The sequence below is a fragment of the Macaca thibetana genome, chromosome 4, assembly GCF_024542745.1.
Source record: "Macaca thibetana thibetana isolate TM-01 chromosome 4, ASM2454274v1, whole genome shotgun sequence".
Lineage (NCBI taxonomy): Eukaryota > Metazoa > Chordata > Mammalia > Primates > Cercopithecidae > Macaca > Macaca thibetana.
This window is the reverse complement of record NC_065581.1, coordinates 25,842,981-25,868,467: the sequence shown is the minus strand read 5'-3', so window position 1 is coordinate 25,868,467 and position 25,487 is coordinate 25,842,981. Positions and strand designations below refer to the sequence as shown.

The window sequence follows — 25,487 nt, the reverse complement described above, 5'->3', positions numbered from 1 at the left end:
GCTTACATCAGCCAAAAAGCAGGAAGAACTGCAGAGGGGGTTGGGCTGGATTTCTGAATGCTTCTTCAAAGCCTATTTAGCAAGAAGCCCTTCTGAGTCAACTTTGTAGTTTGATGACTTTTATTAATGATTAGCAACTTAAGCCCTAGGGTGGCAAAGAATCCTCATCTCTCTACTCCAAAAAGTCCAAGGGAGCAAGCTTGGAGGAAATGCTGGGTTCAACTTGAAGCCCTTCCACAGACATTAAGTCGGTAAGTCACTTCTCTTGGTGTTGAGATGAAGACCTCCAAGACTCTTTTCTGTATAACAACTGACAATTTTTATATACTCCCCAACCCCAAGTTTCCTCATATGATAAAAATTAAATTGAAAAATGTAAAAATCCGTATTAACAAGACTGACAAAAGTGAGGGAGAAGAGGCAGGAAGCCGAAGCTTTGTATCTGATTATCCATATGCTTTAAAACTAGCTAGTGGAGACAGTAGCAGCTATGGAAGATAATTCCAAGAAATAGGCACTCTTGTGAGGTGTTTAAAAGCAAAATGTTGCAGGTCAGACTGGCTTGTGAACAAATATCATCTCTTTCATTTACCAACTGGGTGACCTGGAGGAAGAGGGTCAGTAATATCTCCATCTGGGGTTGATGTAGACTTGGCTGGTGCAGTAGTTTATAAGAGTGACTATAATAATTATTTCTATTATACCAATGGCTAGGGTGGCTTTGGTCCAAGAAAGCATCTGGAGAAATGCTGCATCAAGATCCAGTGAGTTGGTGTGAAATTTAACCAAGCTAAAATGGCTAGGAATAGAAGAGGAAATGGAGAGATGAGGCAATGGGACAGTCACCAGGGTCAGCAGAAGATGGTAGGTGAGCTGAAGGCAGTGGGAAGGAGGGAATCAGGGAGTCCTCAAGGCCAGAATGGAGAAGGTACAACTTTTTGTGGCAGCTGCAACTTCACAGATGTGTGGGAGGATGCTATTAGAACACTCCCTGCCTTTAAACTAATCATCTCTACTGAAAGCTGATCCTTAGTGTGGTTCTCTATGAACACTGCTTTGGACCAGAAACTTCTCAGAGTGCAATATATAGTTTCTGACCCAGATAAGCAGCACAGTTTTTTAGTGGAAAATAAAGAGAACTGTTAAAACAAAAGGGATTTACTTGGAGTAAAGCCAAGGTGTAGAAAGGCTACGAGACTGATTGGAAGGGCATATTTAAGAGATCATGAGACTGCATTTTCTGTGTTGTGCTACTTGAGCCTGTTCTTGGCTCACCAGTTGGTGCCTTGGAATTTTCCTCTAGATTACTTCTCTTTCCTCTAGTTACAGCCCCAGGTTGTGGGAAGGGTCAGCAGGGCTTGAATCCAGCGTTTTAAGTCAGTGAAATATTTTGAGGTTACCATGACAGTAGGTGTCTGTCATGGTGAGGTGGGTAGACCAGACTTGCTGGCAAGAGAAGATGTAACATACTGGTTCGCTTGGAGATAGGGTGTACAAGCTGTGTGCAGGTGGTAGACTGTCATGTGAAGCCTTAGATAGCTTTAAAAAGTATTAATATTTTCAAAAATCAGGAGACAAATGGGAATATCAGTATGAAATCAGGGGACCTTGACCTGTCTGTGGAGACTGGAGATCATACTGATGAATAGAGGCAGTGACAATGCAGATGCAGGGCTGGGTATGAAGGATGTCATCTTAGCAAGAGTAGCTATACTTTGCAGAGGAGGTCACATCATTGCAAAGGAAATCAGTGGGAAGTGAAGTCTGACTCATGTTTCAGGGTTTTCATGCCTGAAAAGCATTCATTGCTATATGTATATATACATATACTAATGTATATATACTATATGTATATAGTAATGAATGTAGTATACATACTACATATCTATTTCTATATGTTTATGTAAGTTTGTGTCTTTGTGTCTTTGTGGATGTAGATATGTAGTGTGTACACATACAAACAAGCCCCCCCACACACACACTTAGATGAACATTGTTTGATAAATTTCTTAAGTCCAGGAAGTTCATAAACAATAAATTAAGCCCAAATTTGTAGCTTAGACTTTTTTTTTTTTTTTTTTTTTTTGGTGTTAAAGCTCCTATTATGGCCAATTCCAAGCTACCATCATGACATTACTGAATTCAGAATTGGGGAGAGTTGCACAAAAATTCAGAGTTGCACAAAACAATGCAGTTTGACCCATCTTTGTCATTTGGTAAAATATCTCCCAGACAATCTTTGAATATAGAATCAGGGCAATTTCCCTAGAAACAGAAGACCTATTTTTAAAATGTCCTGGCCACACCATGGAATTAGAATGCCCAATGGCAAGATCTGAAGAGACATTAATACTACACTTATCATATGATCCAGGTATTCCACTTCTAAGTGTTTATCTAAGAGAAATGAAAGCACATGTCTATACAAAGACCTGTACATGAATTTTCGCTGCAGCTTTATTTGTAATGGCAAAAAACTGCAAACAACGCAATTTTTAATCAAAAGGTAAATAAATGGATGAACAAATTGTGATACAGCTATGGAGTGGAATATTACTCAGTAATTAGAAGGATTGAACTATTTTATATGTACGACAACATGGATAAATTTTAAAATAATTATACTGATTGAAATAAACCAGGAGAAAGGTGAGTACATATTTTATAATTCCTGATATGGTTTTGGCTGTGTCCCCACCCAGATCTCACCTTGAATTGTGGTCCCCATAAAAGTCAAGTGTCAAAGGTGGGGCCAGGTGGGGCCAGGAATCATCGGGGCAGTTTCCCCTATACTGTTCTCATGGTAGTGAAGAAGTCTCATGAGAGCTGAAGATTTTATAAATGGGAGTTCCCCTGCACAAGCTCTCTTGCTTGCTGCCATGTAAGATGTAGCTTTGCTGTTTCTTTGCCTTTTGCCATGAGTGTGAGACCTCCCCAGCCATGTGAAACTGTGAGTCCATTACACCTCTTTTTCTTTATAAATTACCCGGTCTTGGGAATGTCCTTATGTCCCTCCTCTCTTGGTGAAAATATACCTCTGAATAATAAAACTTCTACTATAAAGAGATACTAAGAAGTTATTCCTTAGTTTGCAACAATGACATCAGGCCAGTTCTGGTTAAGTACTAGTGCTTAGATATTTAGGAAGATTTAATTTATTAAGCTGACAAGTTTGGTTTATTAGTGGTAGAAGCAGTTACATATTTTGAGACGTTTTCTTTAAGAGAGTCAAATTTAATAATATGAGCAGTAAACATAGCACAAATATTACAATTCTACATATAGTAACACATAAAAATCTCCTTGGGCATTGAAGATCCTAGTATTGTAATACAGTAATGGTTCTTTTTAGTTGTCTTATATGCAAAAAGGTCACAATCTCCATGTTAGTTATTTCTAGAAATCTGTAGACACATCATCAACCTATGGACAATAATAATATGAGATTTGAATGTTATCTTCTCATTATGCAAATTTGGTCCCCAATTATGTGACACACATCGATACAGTGAGTCAAATGAGGAAGCAGTATGGGTGTTGTCAAGGGCAGTAGAAGCCAGGTTCTCAGGTGCAGGTAGAAGATTCCAGAGGAGCATAGCTCTGAGGTGACCCACTGCTGTGGTAGCTCCAGTGATGATGACAATGAAGTACAGCTTTTATTTACTGGGTGTCTGGCAATGTTCTAGGTATATGCAATCTGTTTCAGCTGACAGCATTTTTTTGATGAAGATGTTATTGTTATTAACAACAGATGAGGAAACTGAAACACACAAATGTGCTCCTAGTGGCACTTGGCACAGTAAATCATGAACCTGAGTTTGAACTTGGGAATACTTAACTTCAAAGTCATTGCTCATAAGCTGGCACACCGAGAGCACTCTAGATCCTAATAAATAAACAATTCCAAACCTTAGGTGCAGTATGCCTGTTGTGTTGAGCCAAGAGGGGATAATGAACTTCCCTGTCCCCAGCCAGATGGAATGGGCCAGCTTTTGCTTCCTTGGTGCCCCGGTTTAAATATTTCAAAGGGAAGTCCCTTTCTTTCAACTGATGCATGTGAATTACATGTCTCCCTGATAGGTGGAAACCATTCACCTGGAGAGGAGAAACACAATGGCCACCAAGACAGAGTTGAGTCCCAAAGCAAGGGAGAGTAAGAATGCACAAGATATGCAAGTGGATGAGGTACTGATCCCCAGGAAAGGTAAATTCGACCTCAAATGCTTGGTTTTAGGATTTTACAGTGAATTATTTTTGTCAATGTATTACTATAAAAATGAATTTGTGATTTTTACGTTCTTTAATTCTTTTTACAAATCCAGTGAAATTAACATATTTTGCAAATATGAAGGAAATAAATATTACTAAAAAGAAGCATTTTATTTTTGACAGTTACCTTTCAATCTTTATCTATCGAATCTTTACGTTCTTGATAATTGCTACTGAATTGTCTACACATAGGATTGTGTGTCCTGCTTGTGATTGCATGTAATATTTTAAATGTAACTGTATTGCTTAATTTAAAAAAGAAAAACCAATTATAGATACTTCAAAAAACAAGAAATAAAAAGGTTTTCATCAGCTTAATTCGACTATAATTTAATTTTATTGCCTTCATTTTGCATAGTTCTACACTTTATGTATTGTGTTGTATATTTTTTAACTTGACAGCATATACTTTTCCATATTGATTTATTAGATTCATAAAGTGTGAATCTCTTTGTGAATCTTATAAAGCAATATGGATTCTTAAAGGATACGTATTATATTCCAACATAGCCAATAGATGAAGTATTATTTAGCTGAAAAACCTTCTTGTGACTGGATATTTAATTTGTGGAATTTTCTTTTGTTACTCGGCTATTATATCTATATATGAACTATATATGTTACTTAGGTTATTAGATGCATATGAACTGTGTATGTAAGTTATTATATGTATGATGATAAATGAACATTATTTAACACAACACTAGTCCACATTGGAATTATTTCTTCAGGGTTTATTCCCAAGAAATGAAAATTGTGAGGCAAACAGTTTACATATTTCATTTCCTTTGTTCACTGCAGAGACCTTAGTTTTTAATCCAAACAAAAATAAAATCACAGGGAGGATTTTGAGAAGAAGAGGAGGTGATTTTATTTATGGTATGATGAGGATACTCCAACTGCTGTATTGAGAATAGATTAGAAGCAAGGAACCAAGCTGAAGGTTACTGCAAAAATTCAGGCAGGAGATATTGATAGCCAGAACCACATGAAATTAGCTTTAGTCAAAAAATAACAGTGGCCCTTGTGAGAAGTTGTTGGATTCTATACACATTTGGAATATGAAGACAATACTACATTCCAGATCAAGGATTGCAAAGTGTTTGGAAGAATAAGATTTCTATCAACGGAGCTGGGAAAGACTCTGGGTAGAAGTTTTGAGGTGGTAGGGCTCAAGAGTTTAGTTTCGGACCTATTCAGTTTGATCTGTTAATCGGTTGATCAATTGAGTTTTAGTGGAACAAAACTCCCAATGTTATGCCTCAACTCCTACTTCTCTTCTAAACTTAAGAACTGTATATCCAACATGCTCAACACCTTCTCTTTGGTGCCTAAGAAGCATCTCTGTTTTAACATGTCCAGTAATAAGCTCTTGACCACCCCACCTTACAAACCTGCTCCTTCCAAAGACCTTTCTTCCTAGGAAAGTAGAACTTCATTCTTCTTGTTGTTTAGAACAACAAGCTCTCCAATTCCCCTTCTCCTTGCCTTCCACCCACCTGTAAAACTGAAACTCTCATTTGGTGTTTGTTCCACTCTGGGATTTATCTGGGGTCTGACCACATCTCAGCTACTGCCATGACCCTAATCCAAGATAGCTTCACTTCTCTTCTGAATTATTGCAATAGCTTCCTAACTGCACTTCCTCTCTATCATTTTGTTCTCATTTCTGCAGCCAAAGAGATCCTTTCAAAATGTAAGTCACATCATGTTCCACTTTTGCTGAAAACCCTCCAGTGGCCCCCGTCTCACTCAAAGTAAAAGCCAAAGTACCTGCAACGGCCCACATATCTTGAACAATTCAGGCCCCATTATCTAGCTTTCCTAACATCTCTTCTGGTACCCCTGGCTCACTCCATTCTGTCATAGTCCCCTCTTTTTGATTCTTTGAACATACCAGGCACTCTCCAACCAGCCCCAGGGCTGTTCTCTCTACTTGGTATGTTCTTTCCCCAGATGTCTGCATGACCACCTCTCTGGTATGTCATTGGGACGTCCCCCCTTTCTTGCTTTATTTTCTCTACAGCATTTATCAACTTCTAACACATTATTTGATTTACTGTTTGTGTTTCATATTTTGTGCTTCTCTCTGGAATGTGAGGTCCCCAAACACAGGGCTATTTGTGTGCTACGTTTGCTGCTACACTTCTAGGGCCCAGTATTGGAGGTGATTGATAAGTGTTTTGTTCAATGATTGACTGAAGATGTCAAATCTGGACTGGAGGACATGGTCTAGAACAGTGATCAATCCAGCTCCCTGCTATTTCCGTTGCATTGAATAGATGTATCCATGCAGGCATAGGGTGAACCGGACAATCCCAGGCTTGCACTGCTAAAGTAGTTGCATGGCAGGAAAGTAGACAGCTTCCAGGCAGGCTGGAGAAGATACAGAGCTACACATGCTCAATTTATTTACCCAGTCTCATTGATCGAAGTCCCTTTTCTTCCCATGCAGAAACAAGTGAAAGGGTTGGAGAGAGTTTCAAAGAGCTACTCTGCCTGAATTCCTAGTGTAAAAAGTCTGAGCCCAGATAAATACGGCTTCTTGGCTCATACATTTTATTTGCCCTTCAAATTAGACTGTTTGTTGTGTTCTGCCAGGGTACCTTCTACTCACTTAATATAATGCTGCAAGACTTTTAAAGAAGTTGAGTAGAGACCTAACCTTTGAAACTTTTATACCATTCAATCTCATCTAACTGATTTTTTTTCCTGGATTTTAACTTCTGAAGAGTTCTTTAATTTCAACCACAAATGCTGATTTCCCTATGTTTTACATTTTTTGGACAATTTAGCCAGGATATGGAAAAGAGAGAATGAGATTTCTACATTTAAGTTGCCATCTTTCCTAGCTGTACACATACAGATTATTTGAATGCTGTGCTCCTTTCTTTTTCCACTATTTTTCACTTTATTTTTTCATAGTTTGTGGGCATCAGTTTCTCTAATGAGAGAATCTTCCTAGGAGTTTAATCTCAAAAATTAAGTGAAAATATATCTTCAATGTTTTAAGATGTGAATGGAATACATCTATACCAATGGACAACTCTCTTCAAAGTGTAACTTACATTTCATTTACATACATAAAATTTATGCATATTATACATAACATATAGTGCATTATGTATAACAATACATGTCATATATAAATTATATGCTTTATATTTATATATAATTATACATACAAATTATATGTAATATATTATAAATTATATGCAGCAATTTAAATATGTGCACATATTCATATGTATATATTTTCCTTTCATATATATGTGTTACACACACACACACACACACACACACATATATGTATAAGCATTTACTTGTGAGTAAGTTCATCAACCGTAGAACACAATGACCTAGGAATGGGAGGGACAAAATTTTAGGATGAACAGAATCCCTGAGATCAAGTTAGGCTCTACAAAGCTGTGGTATAAAACGTCCTTTAGCTCAACTCAGTGATCTCCTCCTTTTGTATCTTTCTTTCCTAAAGCCAACAGAAGTGTCATTTAAGTAATGATTTAAATCTTTAGGTGATCAGATACTTTTTAAATCATATCTTGTGAAAAACTAATGCTAGCTCAATTTTAAAAAGCACTAATATGATGTCATAATATTTCCAGTTCCAAGTTTATGTTCTGCTCGTTATGGAATAGCCCTTGTCTTACATTTCTGCAACTTTACAACGATAGCACAAAATGTCATCATGAACATCACCATGGTAGCCATGGTCAACAGCACAAGCCCTCAATCCCAGTTCAATGGCTCCTCTGAGGGACTGCCTGTTGACTCATTTGGTAACCTAAATAAAGCCCCAGAGAGTCTTTCTGCAAAGGTAAGCAACACAAGATATAAATTTGTGCTTTTCTTTTTGCTGTTTGTTTGCTTGGATAATTATTTTTCTAGAGTATGTATGTTTAAAAACTTTAATGGAGAAAATAGCGATTTGAAAGCAAGTAAAAGGTCTAAAGAAGCTTTTTAGGGTATGTGAGAATCTTTTTGTGTAAGGTTTACTACAGCATTCTCTGTTTCTCTAAGGCTCCTGTGTATGACTGGTCTCCTCAAATCCAAGGCATCATCTTTGGTGCTGTTGGTTATGGTGGCATACTGACAATGGCTCCCAGTGGATACTTGGCTGGAAGAGTAGGAACAAAGCGAGTGGTTGGCATTTCTTTGTTTGCAACTTCATTTCTCACTCTATGCATCCCTCTGGCTGCTGACTTTGGAATAGTCTTCCTCATTGTAACTCGAATAGTCCAGGGCCTAAGCCAGGTACCCAATATTTTATAAATCTGAGTTGGATATTAATTTTGACATGGCACCACACGTTAAGAACTCTAATCATTTTAATTTCAGTGCTCAGTAATTGGGGGTCAGTTTGCAATTTGGGAAAAGTGGGGCCCTCCACATGAACGAAGCAGACTCTGCAGCATTGCTTTATCAGGTAAGGTCATGTACTCCAAATGGGAACACTACAATCCAACATTCTACCACTGGGTTCCTTGACAGCTTTTCATTGCATGGTTCCTCATCATCTGCTCAATGTCAATGAAGTATTTTTAAATTAAAAAGACTGGTCCTTTGTCTATGACATGATTTTCAGTTATTTTCCCTAAGATGTCATTTGTGGCATGACTTTGCCTACACTATGACTTGGAGCATTTAAAAAATATTTTTATGTGGTCAAATTGATCATTTTTATGGCATTGGATTTTGAATCATAGATGGAAAGGTTATAAAAAAACTCCGTTCATGTTTTTTTTTTCTTCAGCTTGTATGGCTTTATCTTTATATATTAATTCCTGACATTTGGGAGTTTATACTATTATTTATTGGAAGGTAAAGATTCAACTTAATCTTCTTTGAAGTTGCTCTCAATTGTCCTGAGAACTTCTTTCTGATAATTATCTGCCTGGACACTGTGCTCTGAATGAATATTCTGGAGGAAGAAGTCTAAGTTATACGGGGGAAGTGTGGAAAATGGACAGTGTATGGTTAAGAAACAGGAGATTGCTACAGTGGGTGCTAGGTGAGAAAAAAAGGGTAACTCTCCTGGTAATTTATGAGTACCAAGAAGACAGGGACCCTTCAAGTCCAGAAAAAAAGCTATACACACACCCTGACTAACAGCACACTCTAAAACCCTCACAATTCTGGAGGATTAGTCTCTGCCATTTGCAACTTGGACTAAGAAAATTCACTTTGTTTATCACACTGAGGGATTATCTCAGAATACAGCACAAGAAAATCAAGAGATGGAAAGCATGAAAGAAAAGTTAAAAGACTTGGACTGAAGACAGTGATCTTATAGAAAGTAGCAACTCCCTTTCCTCTCACTTCTGAGTATATAGAGACCGAACAACCAGAACAGGTCAAATGACGGTACCTAGAAGAATCTCAGTAGCCTACAAAGGGTGCAGGTTCCAGAAGTTTTCTCATCTTTGGTGTTGAAGGACTGTTTCAGAGGCTCCAGGCGGGTGATCCTTTCCGGCCTCCCAACCTGGTTAGAGAGCATAGAGCCCATGGTTGTCTGAAGGCACCCAACAGAAAGCCACTGGAGAATCCCATCAGCAGGTGGAGTGAGCTGAACCTGCCTGCTTTCCTCAGTAGATCTTATAAAAACTGCCATTTCTGATTATCCCAGGGCTCCTCTGCAGGCTGTACTGGTGGATGGAATTACTCAGCTCATAAGGTTGGTGTAGGACTACTGCAGAAGGCACCTGCCTTTAGTGGAAGGGCTCAAGTATTGCCAGCCTCTAGGACATGGTGTACTGTATCTTCTAAGGGAGCCTAAAAAGGTGCACCTATTATAGATAGGAAACTTTGCAGCCACTTAAGGAGTTTAGTAACTTAAGGGACTGAGCAGACCAAACAGAACTGGTAGTTCATATCTAAGGCAGGTTTTAATAGGTGATAAGAAAAATTAACCCAAACACCTTTAAATCTAAAAATAATGCAATATCATACAGCAGTGAAAATGAAGAAACTGTAGCTGCATGAAACAACATAGATTAATCTCAGAAACACAAATGTTGTATGAATAAAGCACGTCTATCATGGAGGAAAATCCCTTGATACCTTGGTAGCCTAAGGTACACTACCAGACAAACTATCCCAGAGGTCATAGACCAGATAGGCTCACAGACCACATTAGGTGCTGTAATTGCAGTGTTACGTCAATTTAAAACACAGGGTAAAAAGTAAGGGGGAGGAGTGGAAATGGGATATGTTAACCCATGTAAGATAGAGTACAAGCAGGCAGAAGCATGACCTGAATCAAGTGTGCAGAATGTTCAAGTGTTCAAACATTCTTTCTCTGTCTTTCTGCTGTACCAGCCTTACCACTGATGGTGTGGTTCTGAGAACCAGAGTTGAGGTTCAAACAGGGGTGTCTAGAGGAAAGGCATCAGGGCCAATAACATGCATTTGCTGTATGGGAAAAACACAAGGATGAGTGCTGCTGGCCACAGGTCCATTCCCTAACGAACTAAGTGCCATGGCTTTGTGTTTCTTGAGCACGTGGAGACAGAATGGGTATCTCCAGTGGGTGCTGAATTAGGCCCGGACAAATATTGAGGCAGCAGTGCTGTGCTGTTAAACAGGCTTTTTAGGGGAGAAAGTAAGCTCATTTATAGTATTTATCAGTTTCTGTGCTCTAAAAACTCCCACCATAGCTGATTTCAAGATTCAGTCAAGTCACTGAATGAAGAGTTGGGAAGAGATGGCTACATTTGAATTTCACAAGCTTCAGTGCTTCCCTGATTGAGTGCCTCTAAACCTCCATGAATGTTCAGAGACTCATGTTTAAAATCATTGCCTGACTAATATTATTTGTCTCTTAGTCTTCATATCCCTTTATATCTATGTTCAAAGATAAACATGGTATTCTTAGTAAATTATTTATCTTTAATTTACATAGTTTATGAATTTTGTCTATCTCTCAAATTACTGACTTTGTTATAATCAATACCCAACACATCTTATGACATTTGAATAATCTCTTATAAGGTGAATTTATTTATTTTCTATGGTAGAAATGAATATTCTCATATAATACAGCAAACACATTACAGTGTCTTAGAAAAAGACATCCTGGATGATACAACTTTAATGAAGCCCAAAACATAAAAACAAAACAAATACACTTTAGTTATGAACGTATATACGATACAGCTCACACACAGGTTGATACATGTGATATCAACCTATGGTAGATGCGAATGTATGTATATGTATTTGTGTGTGTGTATTTAAGCATTAAATAAGTCAATGTAAATCAAGTATTAGCCATGAGCTGTTAGGCATCTGAATGGAGATTGGTTTATAGTTTGGAATTTGGTAGCGATATGAGAAAAAACAGGACATACTGAAAATTCCTCAGTATTTCAATAGAAATAGTATTTAAAACCCTGGTCCTGGACAAGACCACGTAGAGAAAGAACATAGATGGAGAAGAGGACAAAACCAAGGGAACAGCTGTGAGGCCTTCCAGCATTCAGGCCTTAGAAGAGAATGACAGGCCAGCAAAAGTTCTGAGAAACTTCCCATGAGGCAGTGGGAAAACAAGGTAGGTGTGTGTGACAGATGCCGCAAGACAACAGTCAGTCAGAGGTAAACGGCCAACTGTACCACACGCTGCTGGGCTTGAGCAAGTGGCCATGAGTCCAGCAGGATGGAAGTCACAAAAAATCTTAACAAGAACCATGTCAGTGTTTTGAGAGTGAAAATGGAGGTGTGTTGGGAATCGGCTGAGAAAAGAACAAGAAGAAAGAGAATGGAGACAGCACAGCCTTTTGGGAAGTTTTGCCTTGAAGAGAGGCAGAGAAATGTCAAAGTGCATGGAGGGGGTTCTGAAGGGTTTGTTTTGTTTTTAGCATGAGCCACAGGAAGCTATATTTGCATGTGGATGGGAAAGATTCAAGAGTTGAAGAGGGAAGTGAGGATGCAGGGAGAGAATGCATACTCTTAGGAGTCCAAGCCTGGGGTAGATTGGAGGAGACGGGGTCCAGAGGATAAGAAGGGACCTGGCTTTGGATGGATGAAATGCAAGAACCTGTTCCCCATTATAGTCAAAGCAAAGGCAGAGAGTTCAAGGAAAAGATGCAAATTTGGTAGACTTAGTGGTAGAAAAAGGTGCTGTTTTCCATCTCCATGTATCTGTGGCCTGGGGTCAGGCAGTCTCATTTCCAACACCAACTTCCCATTATTAACAATGTGACCTTTGGCAAGTTATTTAAGTTTTCTCTCTATTTACTCAATTATAAATCTGACTACTAGTGCTTAAATGAGGCAACACAAGTAAATAAGAGACTTTTTTTTATTATTTTTTTTTAATGTTATGAGGTGGGAAAAGATCTTCTAAACTAAAGAATAAATGTAGCGGTCATTATAGAGGAGAATCAGAGATCCGGCTTCATAAAAACTTACAGCTGAATTACAAAACACAACATTAAAAAGGTTAAAGATGGGAGGATAATTGCAGCCAGCATACAGACAAAGGATCATTCACAATACATAAAGATTCTGTAAATTAAGGGAAAATTAAACAAGCAAAAGAAACAAAGATAAGAAGATTATGAACAGACAGTTCACAGAAGAAATAAAAAATGATAGCTAAAGATAGAAAAAATTGTGCAACTTTACTATGAAAAAGGAAATTAAAATGGGGTACTCTTTATTATTTATTCTTTTTTTTGGAAGTAAGGTCTCCCTTTGCCACCCAGGCTAGAGTGCAGTGGCATGATCTCAGCTCACTGCAGCCTTGAACTCCTAGGCTCTAGTGATTCTCCTGCATCAGATTCCTGAATAGCTAAAACTACAGTCAGACACCACCATGCTTGGATAATTTTTTACTTTTTGTTTTTTGTAGAGACAGGATATTACTTATTGCCCAGGCTGGACTTGAACTCCTGGCCTCAACTGATCTTCCCACCTCAGCCTCCCAAAGTGCTGGGATTACAGGCATCAGCCACCACTCCCAGCTCTCTTTTTCATTAATATTGGAAAAATAATTTTTTTTTTCCTGAGACGGAGTCTCACTCTGTCGCCCAGGCTGGAGTGCAGTGGCGCGATCTCGGCTCACTGCAACCTCCGCCTCCTGGGTTCAAGCGATTCCCCTGCCTCAGCCTCCCGAGTACCTGGGATTACAGGCATCCCCCACAACACCCAGCTAAGTTTTTGTATTTTTAGTAGAGGCAGGATTTCACCATGTTGGCCAGGCTGGTCTCGAACTCCTGACCTCCTGATTTGCCTGCCTCGGCCTCCCAAAGTGCTGGGATTACAAGCGTGAGCCACTGCACCGGGCCAGAAAGGCAATTTTTAAAAACTTTGATATACCTAATGTAAATGACGAGTTAATGGGTGCAGCACACCAACATGGCACATGTATGCATATGTAACAAACCTGCACTTTGTGCACATATACCCTAGAACTTAAAGTATAATAAATAAAAAATAAAATGTAAAAATGAAAAAAAAAAAAACCTTTTATAGGCATGATGGCTCATGCCTATAATCCAGTGCTTTGGGAGGCCAAGATGGAAGGATTACTTGAGGTCAGGAGTTTGAGGCCAGCCTGAGTAACATAGCAAGATTCCCATCTCTATAAAGAATTTTTTTAAGTTAGCCAAGTGTGGTGACATGCACCTGTCTTTCCATTACTTGGAGGTTGAGGTGGAAGGATTGCTTGAGCGTGGGAGTTTGAGATTACAGTAATCTGTGATTGCACCATGTAATAAATCTCCAGCCTGAGTGACAGAGCAAGACCCTGTCTCAAACAACAACAACAAAAAACAAGAAACAACAACAAGGAAAAACCTTTGAGGATATTAAATGCTGTCAAAGAGACGAGGAAAAAAAAACAACAAGATTTTTGGCAATTTAATTTGGTACACCCTTCTAGTAAGGTATTTTGTCAGTATTTACCAAAATTTAAAATGCTCATAGCCTTTGATCTAGACTTTGACCTAGCAAGTCCACTTCTGATATTCTATTGCACAGAAATAAATTATGTCTATGTTCAGAGTAACTACGTAGAATCTACAATGACATAAAAATGCTTACCAGACTAATTGTTGAATAAAAAGTGAAGTCCCAAAACAATAGAAACATTATGATCCTGTTTTTTTAAAAATGATAATACTTATACACATATATAGTATTTGACAGCTTAATATTAATGTTCATCTGGAAAATAAAAAATACAATCACCTGGAAATGTTTGAAAAAGTGATAAAAAGGGAACATGCCCTACCATATTAGAACATTCTGAAAAGCTATACAAGTTAAAAGAGTTATTAGCACATTTATAGAAAAATCTATCTTTCTGCCTACATACTACATAAATGCATTTATCAGGAGGATGACTATGTGTAGATATATATTATTTATGTGTACAGAAAAGAAAAGGTATGCAATTACGTATTATATAATACATTGTTACTAATGGTTAATTTTAGAGAGAAGAATGAATGGCTGGGAAGGCAGATGAGAGTAACTTTGGCTCCTTATAGTAGTTTACTTTTACAATAAGCATATATAACTTGTGTAATTACAAGAACTTGAAAGGAAGTATGACAGTCATCTGCTATGTTATAGGGAACTGCCAGAAAAATGTGCTCTAAGGAGAACATATGAAATTATATGTTCTTAAATCATAAATTTGAAGTTTGTGCATTCTAATATGCTCGTCTCCTTATGGTTTAGTGCTACTGCTCTATAATATGTCATCTATCAATCTGTATGTGTTTGCCAGGAAGAAGTCTAGAGTCCCACAGCTTACTTTCTGTCTCTTTGCAGGAATGTTACTGGGATGCTTTTCTGCCATCCTCATAGGTGGCTTCATTAGTGAAACCCTTGGGTGGCCTTTTGTCTTCTATATCTTTGGTAAGCTACTATCTCCCAGTTCTCAGACTTTCATATGCAGAAAGATTCTCCTCAGTAAGTATATTTGTGTATAGTTTTCCAGACGAAATGAGTCAAGACAGATAAATCCTAGAAAACAAAATATCTTAATCTAAGGGAATAATTAGCCAATGCCATAAAAAAATTGGAAGTTCTCCTGCCTATAAAGTGCTATTAACCTACCATATTGTATTATTATCACACGGTAATCAGGCATACTCTGCTGCCATTGCAGGCAGTAGGGGATAGGCTTGCAGTTCAGTGGTAAGACACGGAAGGAAGAAATCCAGAGAGTTAGGTGCTGCTCTCGGTTTTGTCTCAGATTAAGCATAGGAGCAAAGCATCCTGAGTGAGGCTCAAGTTTCTTAGAGAGGAGAAAACACGAAACACCAAGAGGATGAATTTTGCCAACCTCAGCATTTGTCCCAAAGCCTTCCATTTAGTTATTAGAAATCAAGAAAGAACTGCTCCCTCCATAACTTCCACTTCAGTAGCTTTTACATTCTACTTTCAAAGCTTTCATTAGTTTGCATTTATTCGTTTATACATTTATCTCCCCTTCTGGGCAGTGAGCTCTTTGAGGGCAGAGATAGAGTCCTGTTGGTTCTTGGGACTGTACAGTGTCCAGGGAACAAAGATGTTAGTTACCATGGAAACATTAATCATGAGAAAACTGGGGGGATATATTAATATCAGACAAGAATGGCTTCAGAACAAGGAATATTACCAATTCACAAGAAGACATAATAATCTGAAATGTACATACACCTAATGACAGAGCTTCACAATACATGAAACAAAAACTGATCGAAGAGTAAGGAGAAATTGACAAATCCACAATTAAAGATGGAGGCCTCAATATTCTTCTCTCAATAATCAATAGAATAAGAACACAGATTAAGTACATTTTATTCAACAACAGTAGAGTACTTACTCTTTTCAAGTGTGCTTCAAACATTCACCAGGATAGACAATTTATGGCCTACAAAAATGAGATTGAACAAATTTAAATGAGTTAAAATGATAGAAAATATTTTCTTTGAACATAATAGAATTAAACTAGAAATAGTAACAGAAAGCCTCTGGAAATACCGCAAATATTTAAAAAGTTAGCAACATACTTCCAATGAGTTAAAGAAAAAGACACAAGGGAAAGTTTTTAATTGAATTGAATGAAAATGAAAAATCAATATCTCAAATTTTGTAGGATGTAATTAAAACAATGCTTAGAGAGAAACTTTTAACATTAAATGTTTATATTAGAAAAGATGGTTCTCAAATTAATGATCTAAGCTTATGTCTTAAAATAACTAGAAAAAGAAGATTTAAGTAAACCTAAATCAAACTGAAGGAAGAAAATAACAAAAGTACATGTATAAATTAATGGATTTAAACCAAAAAAGAAGTTGTGTTCAATCTAAAATTGGTTATTTGAAAAGACCAATAGCATTGACTAATCTTTAGCCAGATGGAGAGAGAGAGAGAAAGAGAGAGAAACAAAGAGAGAGAGAGAGAAATGAAAGAAAAATAACCAATATCAAGAATGAAAAAGAGGACTTTAATGTAGGCAGGGGAAAATCATTGGTGAAGACTGAAGACGGTGCCTGCACTCACAGAGAATCAGAGATAGTACCCATTTTCATAAGACAGACTGAAAAAATCATAATTCATGGGTCATTGGATGGAATACTCATAAATGTTATTCCTCAGTAGTGAGAAATTATTAGCCTTAGAGGGAGTACTGCTGTGGATCTCTTTAACAAATGGTGATGGCAAGACCTAAAAGGGGCAAACTATTTCCACATAACTTAATCATACCCCAAAACAAAGCTTAAACAGATTTATAGGAATACAAAACTCTCTGGCACCCAGCAGGATATAATTCATAATGTCTGGCTCCAACCATAGATTACCAGACGTGAAGAAAAGGAGAAAAATACAACTTATAAGGAAGAGAATAATGAACTGATCAAAACTAACCCAGAGCTGACAGAGATTTTAGAATTAGTAAACAAGGGCATTGAAATAGTTACTATAGCTATATTATAGCATAAGTCTGTATGTTCAGAAAGTTAAGTGGAGGCATAGTAAATATAAAGAAGACCCAATAAAACTTATAGAGATGAAAAGTACAATATCTGAGATGAAAAATGCACTGAATGGAGTTAATGACAGATTAGATACAATAAAATGAAAGATTAATGAACTTAAAAACAGCAATATAAATCATTCAAAATGCACGACACAGAGAAAATTATATTAAAATGAGAACATTAGTAAGTTGTGGAGTGTCCAAAATAGAGGAGTAGGATGGGAGAACAACAACAACATTTCTCAAAAATATTTGAAGAAACAATGGCCAAAAATTTTCCAAATTGGATGAAAACTATAAATTCACAGATCCAAAAAGGTCAATGAACCTCAAGCACAAGAAACATGAAGAAAACTACATCAAGTTACATTCTAATCAAATGACTCAAAACCAGAAATAGAAAGAAAATCTTAGAGTAGCCAAAGCTAAAAGATGTGTTATAGAGAGAGGAGCAAAGATAATGCTGAATGCAGCATTCCTTCCTGTTAGAAGCAGTGCAAGAGAGAAGGCAGTGGAACAACATCTTTAAAGTAGTGCAAGAAAACAAACCAAAAAAAAAAAAAAAGAAAAGAAAAAAATCTGTCAACCTAGAATTCTAGACCCAATGAAAAAAACTGTTTCAAAAACAAATGCAAAATAGAGATATTTTCAGATGTAGAAAAACTGAAATAATTAGAAATGTCAATTAAAGAGAACAGTACCATTTTCAATGGCATAAAATATATTCAACATAGGGATAAAACCTGCCAAGAGATGTGAGGGCTGTGCACTGAAAACTACATTTTTATGGAAATGCAAAGATTCTAGAATAGCCAAACACCTTTGAAAATAAACTACAAAGTTGTAGGACTAACATTACCTGATGTCAAGACATATTATAAAGTTATAGTCTTTAAGACAGTGTGGTACTGGCATAAAGACTGGCAAATAGATCAGTGGAACAAAATAGAATCATAGACTCATGATTCTATTTACTTCATATAAAGTAAACTGAACTGATCTCTGAGAAAAGTTCAATATATAAAGGATAGTCTCTTTAACAGAAAGTGCTCAAAAATTGGATATCCACATGCAAAAAAAATGAACTTCCATCCATACCTTGGATCATATATAAAAACTAAACCAAAATGAATCCCAGACCTAAATATAAAACCTGAAATTATCCTTCTAGAAGAAGACATAGGAGATAATCTTTCTTATTTAAGCAATGATTTCCTAAATATGACACCAAAAGCATGATTCATAAAATTAATTGATAAATTGGATTTCATCAAAGTTAAAAATGTATCCTCATCAAAAAGCATTGTTAGGATAATAAAAAGACAAGCTGATCCCAGGAGAAAATAATTGCAAAACACATGTATAATAAGGACTTTTATTCAGAATGAGTAAATAATTCTCAAAACTCAATAATAAAAAAACCAAAAACAAATTGGGCAAAAACCCTTCACCAAAAAAAGATAGATAGAGGGAAAATAGGCACATGAAAAGATGCTCAACTCATCCTCAGTTATTTAAGAAATACAAATAAAAACCATGAGGTATCTCTACATACCTATCAGAATGGCTAATATTAAAAATATTGAGATATCAAGTATAGTGCCACTTCTAGGCTCTGTAATTTCCACACACACACAAATAAACAGGAAATGTAAAATGGGCGAATTGTTTAAGAAATGGAAAAGGGATATAATGAACATGAGCTTTTCCTAGAACTTATGTCAGAAAATATCCCAACTAAAAGAAATTCACCCAAAAAGCAGAAAACAGCCCATTTACCAAATGTACCCTGTGCCTACAGGAGGTGTTGGCTGTGTCTGCTGCCTTCTCTGGTTTATTGTGATTTATGATGACCCCACTTCCTATCCATGGATAAGCACCTCAGAAAAAGAATACATCACATCCTCCTTGAAACAGCAGGTACATACAAAGACACCAACACTTTCCTGAGACCTTGTATCTGAATTTTCTTGAGACCTTATATCTGTATTTTTAAGGGTGACTAAGTGTGTGAGCATCTCTTGGATTTGCCATTCTGACAGTAAATTTGTTTTCAGGTCAGGTCTTCTCAGCAGCCTCTTCCCATCAAAGCTGTGCTCAGATCTCTACCCATTTGGTCCATATGTTTAGGCTGTTTCAGCCATCAATGGTTAGTTAGCACAATGGTTGTATACATACCAACTTACATCAGCTCTGTGTACCATATTAACATCAGAGACGTGAGTATGTTTCCTTCCCTTCCTTTCTCCTGCTTGCATGGCTGACCAATTACTCTGCCCTCACTAATCATTCCACTTAGAGAAATGTATTTCTTATTACCAAAAATAATCTAATATTTAATATTCATGCCAGTAGCTTTTTTGCGGTATGATTTAAGAGGTTACTGATTTTCCTAAGAAAGTATGATTTCAGAGCGTCAGTATTATTAGTAGTAATTTTTCAACAAAAGTTGTGGTCTCACTGCCTTTATTATGGTAATTTACTCAATCTTTTCTCTTTAGAATGGACTTCTATCTGCCCTTCCTTTTATTGTTGCCTGGGTCATAGGCATAGTGGGAGGCTATCTAGCAGATTTCCTTCTAACCAAAAATTTTAGACTCATCACTGTGAGGAAAATTGCCACAATTTTAGGTAAGAACAGAGCCTGAGGGTCAGATAATTCGCATAGCATACAACAGCCAAAGAGTGCATCTCACTGTTTAATTTGTTTGTTCTTCATTCCCTAGGAAATCTTCCTGCTTCAGCACTCATTGTGTCTCTGCCCTACCTCAATTCCAGCTATATCACAGCAACTGCCTTGCTGACGCTCTCATGTGCATTAAGCACATTGTGTCAGTCAGGGATTTATATCAATGTCTTAGATATTGCTCCAAGGTAGGACTCTGTTCCCCACTCTCAGTTTCACATTTTCTTTAAAAGATTTAGCTTTCAGCTTTCTGGGATCCCCAAATTTAGGAAATGAATAAACCATAGGGAAGGACCACAGATAGACCTGTGGCCATTTTTTTCAGGGATGTTGAGGGAGGGGTATTGATTTGTCTTCATCCCTCTCCTTGTATATACATAGTGCAAGTCCTTTTTGATATAATTGTCTAATTATAACTAAATATAATTGTAAAATGTAATTGAGTTATAGATTCATTCATAGATCAGGGCTGAAGGATACTGTCAAACATCTCTGGATCTAGACTGGAACATTCCTGTCACCCACAGGCATTCCAGTTTTCTCATGGGAGCATCAAGGGGATTTTCGAGCATGGCACCTGTCATTGTACCCACTGTCAGTGGATTTCTTCTTAGTCAGGTACAATTTTTTTGTCATGAAGGACTCCAAAAATGCTCTGCTAAATCCATTTATAAAGGTAATAGCATGTATTCAAATATTGAAAAATAAAGTTAAATTGTGGGTAATTTGTCATTAAGATGAACCTGGTAAAGAAAAATATAGGATCATTTCTTTGGTGACCTAAAACCTGGTTCATTCTCAAGAAAGGAACTAAATATCGATTGCTATCTTTGAAACTGAAACCACACAGTTGCATAGGTGTCTTGGGATAATGATTCCACGCATAACTGCCAACCTGCTATGTTTCTGGCAATACTTTTAATTTGTATCCAGTATCTACAAGGAAGTTAAGTTTATGAAACACAAACAAACCCTTTAAAGAGTGATCAAAGAACATGAACAGATTCTTTTCAAAAGAAGACATATACGTTCTTTTTTTGAGAATTGTCTATTCATGTCTTTAGCCCACTTTTTGATGGGACTGTTTATTTTTGTCTTGCTAACTTATTTGAGCTTGTTGTAAATTCTGGATATTAGTCCTTTGTCAGACATATAGATTGTGAAAATTTTCCCCCAGTCTGTGGGTTGTCTGTTAATTCTGCTCACTGTTCCTTTTGCTGTGCAAAAGCTCTTTAGTTTAATTAAGTCCCAGCTATTTATTTTTGTTTTTATCGCATTTGCTTTTGGGTTCTTGGTCATGAAATCCTTGCCTAAGCCAATGTCTAGAAGGGTTTTTCTGATGTTATCTTCTAGAATTTTTATAGTTTCAGGTCTTAGATTTAAGTCCTTGATCCATCTTGAGCTGATTTTTGTATAAGGTGAGAGATGAGAATCCAGTTTCATTCTCCTACATGTGGCTTGCCAATTATCCCAGCACCATTTGTTGAATAGGATGTTCCTTCCCCACCAGATGTCCAACAAAGATATGAAAAAATGCTCAGCATCACTAATGAGCAGGGAAATGCAAATCAAAACCACAGTGCAATATTACCTTACTCCTGCAAGGTTGTCCATAATAAAAAAATCAAAAAATAATAGATGTTGGCCTGGATGTGGTGAACAGGGAACACTTCTACACTGTTGGTAGGAATGTAAACTAGTACAACCAGCATGGAAAACAGTGTGGATATTCCTTAAAAAACTAAAAGTAGAACTATTGTTTGATCCAGCCATCCCACTACTGGGTATCTACCCAGAGAAAAGAAGTCATTATACAAAAAAGATAGTTGCACACACGTTTATGGCAGCACAATTCACAATTGCAAAAATATACAACCAACCCAAATGCCCACCAATCAATGAGTGGATAAAGAAACTGTGGTGTATACATAAATATATGATATATATATATGATGGAATACTACTCAGCCATAAAAAGGAATGGATTAATGGCATTCACAGCAATCTGATGGGATTGGAGATTATTATTCTAAGTGAAGTAACTCAGGAATGGAAAACCAAACATCACACATTCTCACTTATAAGTGGGAACTAAACTATGAGGATGCGAAGGCATAAGAGTGACACAATGGACTCTGAGGACTCAGGGTGAAGGTGTGGGAAGAGGATAAGGGTTAAAAGACTACAAATCAGGTTCAGTGTATACTGATTGGGTGATGGGTGCACCAAAATCTCACATATCACCACTAAAGAACTTACTCATGTAACCAAATATCACCTGTTCCCCAAAAACCTATGGAAATAAAAAAATTTAAAAAACAATAATAAAATAAAATAAAAATTTTAAAAAAGAAGACATATATGCAGCCAACAAAGGTATGAAAAAAGCTAAATATCACTGATCATTAGAGACATGCAAATCAAAACCAAAATGAGATCATCTCACAGCAGTCAGAATATCTATTATTAAAAAGACAAAAAATAAAAAATGCTGGAGAGGTTACAGAGGAAAGGGAACACTTACACACTGTTGGTGGGAGTGTAAATCAGTTCAACCATTGCGGAAAGCAGTGTGGCGATTCCTCAAAGAGCTAAAAACAGATCTTCCATTCTACCCAGCAATTCCATTACTGGATATATACCCAAAAGAATGTAAATTGTTTTACCATAAAGACACATGAACACTTACGTTCTTTGCAGCACTATTCACAATAGAAAAGACATGGAATCAACATAAATGGCCATCAATGACAGATTGGATAAAGAAAATATGGTACATATACACCATCAAATACTATGCAGAATGAGATCATATCTTTTGCAGGAAAATGGATGGTGCTGGAGGCCATTATCCTTAGCAAACTAACGCAGGAACAGAAAACCAAATACCACATGTTCTCACTTATAAGTAAAAGACAAAGGATGAGAATTCATGGACACAAGGAGGGGAACAACAGACACTGGATCTTACTTGAGAGTGAAGGGTGGGAGGAGGGAAAGAGTCAGAAAAAAAAAAAAAAAAAACTACTGGAGACTAGGCTTAGTACCTGGGTGATGAATTATCTGTACAACAACCCCCCATTACATGAGTTTACCTATATAACACACCTGCATATGTGCCTCTGAACGTAAAAGTTTTTCTTTTTTTTTTTTAGAAAAGAATATTTCCGGCCGGGCGCAGTGGCTCACGCTTGTAATCCTAGCACTTTGGGAGGCCGAGGCGGGTGGATCACGAGGTCAGGAGATCAAGACCATCCTGGTCAACACGATGAAACCCCGTCTCTACTAAAAATACAAAAAAATTATCCAGACATGGTGGTGCGCACCTGTAGTCCCAGCTACTCAGGAGGCTGAGGCAGGAGAATTGCTTGAACCCGCGAGGTGGAGACTGCAGTGAGCCCAGATTGCGCCACTGCACTCCAGCCGGGGCAACAAAGTGAGACTCTGTCTCAAAAAAAAAAAAAAAAAGAAAGAAAAGAAAAGAATATTTCCATTACCCAGATGGTTATTTTGTGCTCCTTTCCAGTCAGTACCCCTCCTAGTTGTAACTATTACCTTGACTTCTGTTTTCATAGATTATATTTTCCCATTCTTGCGTTTCATAGAAATGGAATCATACAGTACATACCCTAGCTTCTTTCGTCCATCATGTGTTTGAGATTCATCCGGTGGATGTTATAATAGTTTGTTCTTTTATATTGCTGTGTAGTGTCTCATTGTGTGGCTAATCACAATTTATCTATTGTACTCTTATGAACATTTGACTTGTTTCCAGTTTTTGGCTATTATCAATAAGGCTGCTATGAACATTGTTTTCTTTTCACTAGAATAACAGTGTTTTGGTTTCATTGCATTCATTATGGTTGCTTTTCATTAAAGGCAAGTAATTCTGGTTATCTATTTCAAATAGTGATAAAATAGTTCCTTTTAAAATTTAATTGATTTAAAAAGCAAAATTTCTAGAAAATTATAAATAATTATACATTTAAAAATTTTCATTTGCATAATCATGCCAAAAAGGCGATAATGAAAGCAAACATTAAGTGTGTGATGTATGTATAGGTATTTCATATGCACTAAACTCATTTAACTATTGATTCTCACATAAATTGTGAAAATGAAATGTTATTATTTTCATTTCCTAACAATTAAGCTGAAAATCTGTTAGCATAAGTCTTTCCACATTGAGGATGAACAATCAGAATTCTTCAAACTTAAACATGTATAGCTCAAAAGCCCATAATCTTCTCACAATTCCAGCACAACATAAGAAGAATCTTGAAAGGATTCTCAGCATAGCTTACATAGTCAAGATTCATGCAAAAGAGAACATGTACGGCACTTGGATAAATAGTGACAAATGCATTTATCTAGGTTAACCACAAAGTTCCCCAAATACCCTTTATGAAGAACACTCTGAATGTATTTTGAAATCCTTTCCATTTAACTATCGAGTCACTTTCAGGAAATGAATTTCTACATGGAAACACAGCAGTGAATGTTGTCATCTGAACTATTAATATAATGTTTCATAGAAAAATATGAAAGGGGTAATACAGACTTGGGATTTTGTGTCTCCAGGACCCTGAGTTTGGGTGGAGGAATGTCTTCTTTTTGCTGTTTGCCATTAACCTGTCAGGACTAATCTTCTACCTCATATTTGGAGAAGCAGATGTCCAAGACTGGGCTAAAGAGAGAAAACTCACTCGTTTGTGAAGGTAAAGGATAATGATTTTATGTATGGTTATAGCCATAGAAGCAGCTGAAGTTTTAAATTCTATGTCATTTTCCTTTCTTAGTTATCCCACCTTGGATGGAAAAGTCATTAGGCACCGTGTGGCATAAAATAGAAGGCTTCTGCGATGAAAATATCAGTGAAAAGAATTTTGTTTCCTGTGGCTCTTTTCAATTATAAGACCAGTTCGTTATTTTGTTCAGACCTTTTTTTGAGATGAATGTAAGATGAATAAAAATTCAAATAAAATGATAACTAAGAATGCAGTTGTCATCTTCATAGAATTAACAATGGATTAAGAGGGCTTGCTGTATGTTAGATTACAGTACTGGATACAAGAAACAATGTTTTAAAACTTTTAATCCAGGGTGACAACCTCACTAGGGCAATGATTTTTCCTGTTTGTGGAAATTAATACTACTTTCTATTTATTGGGTTGGGTATTGTCCATGTGCTCTTCCCTGTATGTCCTCCATTTATCTCCATGCTGCTCAGGCTCCAAGAGGCTGACCCATATGGATTGTATCCTGTACTCCCTTGTCCACTGGCTTCTGCTAGATTTTTGAGGGAGATAGGTAGAGTCAGTGGGTGTTTATCTCTGACAGTCTCTCTTTTGGGGTGTGCAGAAGGCTGAGCTTTCTATTGCAGTTCACAGCTCCAGGAAGGCAGCCGTTTCCATATGTTCTAATAACTTCCCTCTTCCTTGTCCAGTCTTTTTTATTTGCCTTTATTTGGCAAGCTCTAGGGTTCTCCAGAATCCCTTGTGGTTTCCCTACCACCTGCCTAATCCTGTGTAAATTCTC

At 37.0% G+C, this 25,487-nt stretch overlaps 1 protein-coding gene across 4 annotated transcripts; it reads left to right on the top strand.

Annotated features, from left to right (window-relative positions):
• Positions 1 to 95: 95 nt before the first annotated feature.
• Positions 96 to 24,943, top strand: SLC17A3 (solute carrier family 17 member 3). Of its 4 annotated transcripts, XM_050788219.1 has the most exons (13): positions 97 to 251; positions 4,081 to 4,204; positions 7,893 to 8,104; positions 8,308 to 8,541; positions 8,626 to 8,713; positions 15,067 to 15,153; positions 19,065 to 19,183; positions 19,321 to 19,482; positions 19,765 to 19,894; positions 19,990 to 20,137; positions 20,477 to 20,567; positions 24,531 to 24,667; positions 24,749 to 24,943. In XM_050788219.1, exons 2-12 carry the CDS (start codon positions 4,114 to 4,116, stop codon positions 24,663 to 24,665), a joined length of 1,497 nt encoding a protein of 498 aa, XP_050644176.1. In that variant the 5' UTR covers positions 97 to 251; positions 4,081 to 4,113; the 3' UTR covers positions 24,666 to 24,667; positions 24,749 to 24,943. The 4 variants fall into 4 exon arrangements, with proteins under 4 accessions (XP_050644179.1, XP_050644177.1, XP_050644176.1 ...); XM_050788222.1 differs by lacking the exon at positions 19,765 to 19,894 and having other exon boundaries at positions 96 to 251; positions 19,321 to 19,412; positions 20,042 to 20,137; XM_050788220.1 differs by lacking the exons at positions 24,531 to 24,667; positions 24,749 to 24,943 and adding an exon at positions 23,105 to 23,434 and having other exon boundaries at positions 96 to 251.
• The last annotated feature ends 544 nt before the right edge of the window (positions 24,944 to 25,487 follow it).

What these genes read in the sequence shown, in the direction of transcription:
- SLC17A3 (XM_050788219.1), top strand. Translation starts at nt 4,114, where the DNA reads ATGGCCACCAAGACAGAGTTGAGTCCCAAAGCAAGGGAGAGTAAGAAT. An exon ending in GGTACTGATCCCCAGGAAAG is followed by an intron (nt 4,205 to 7,892) that starts GTAAATTCGACC and finishes TAATATTTCCAG; the next exon opens with TTCCAAGTTTATGTTCTGCT. An exon ending in GTGGATTTCTTCTTAGTCAG is followed by an intron (nt 20,568 to 24,530) that starts GTACAATTTTTT and finishes TTGTGTCTCCAG; the next exon opens with GACCCTGAGTTTGGGTGGAG.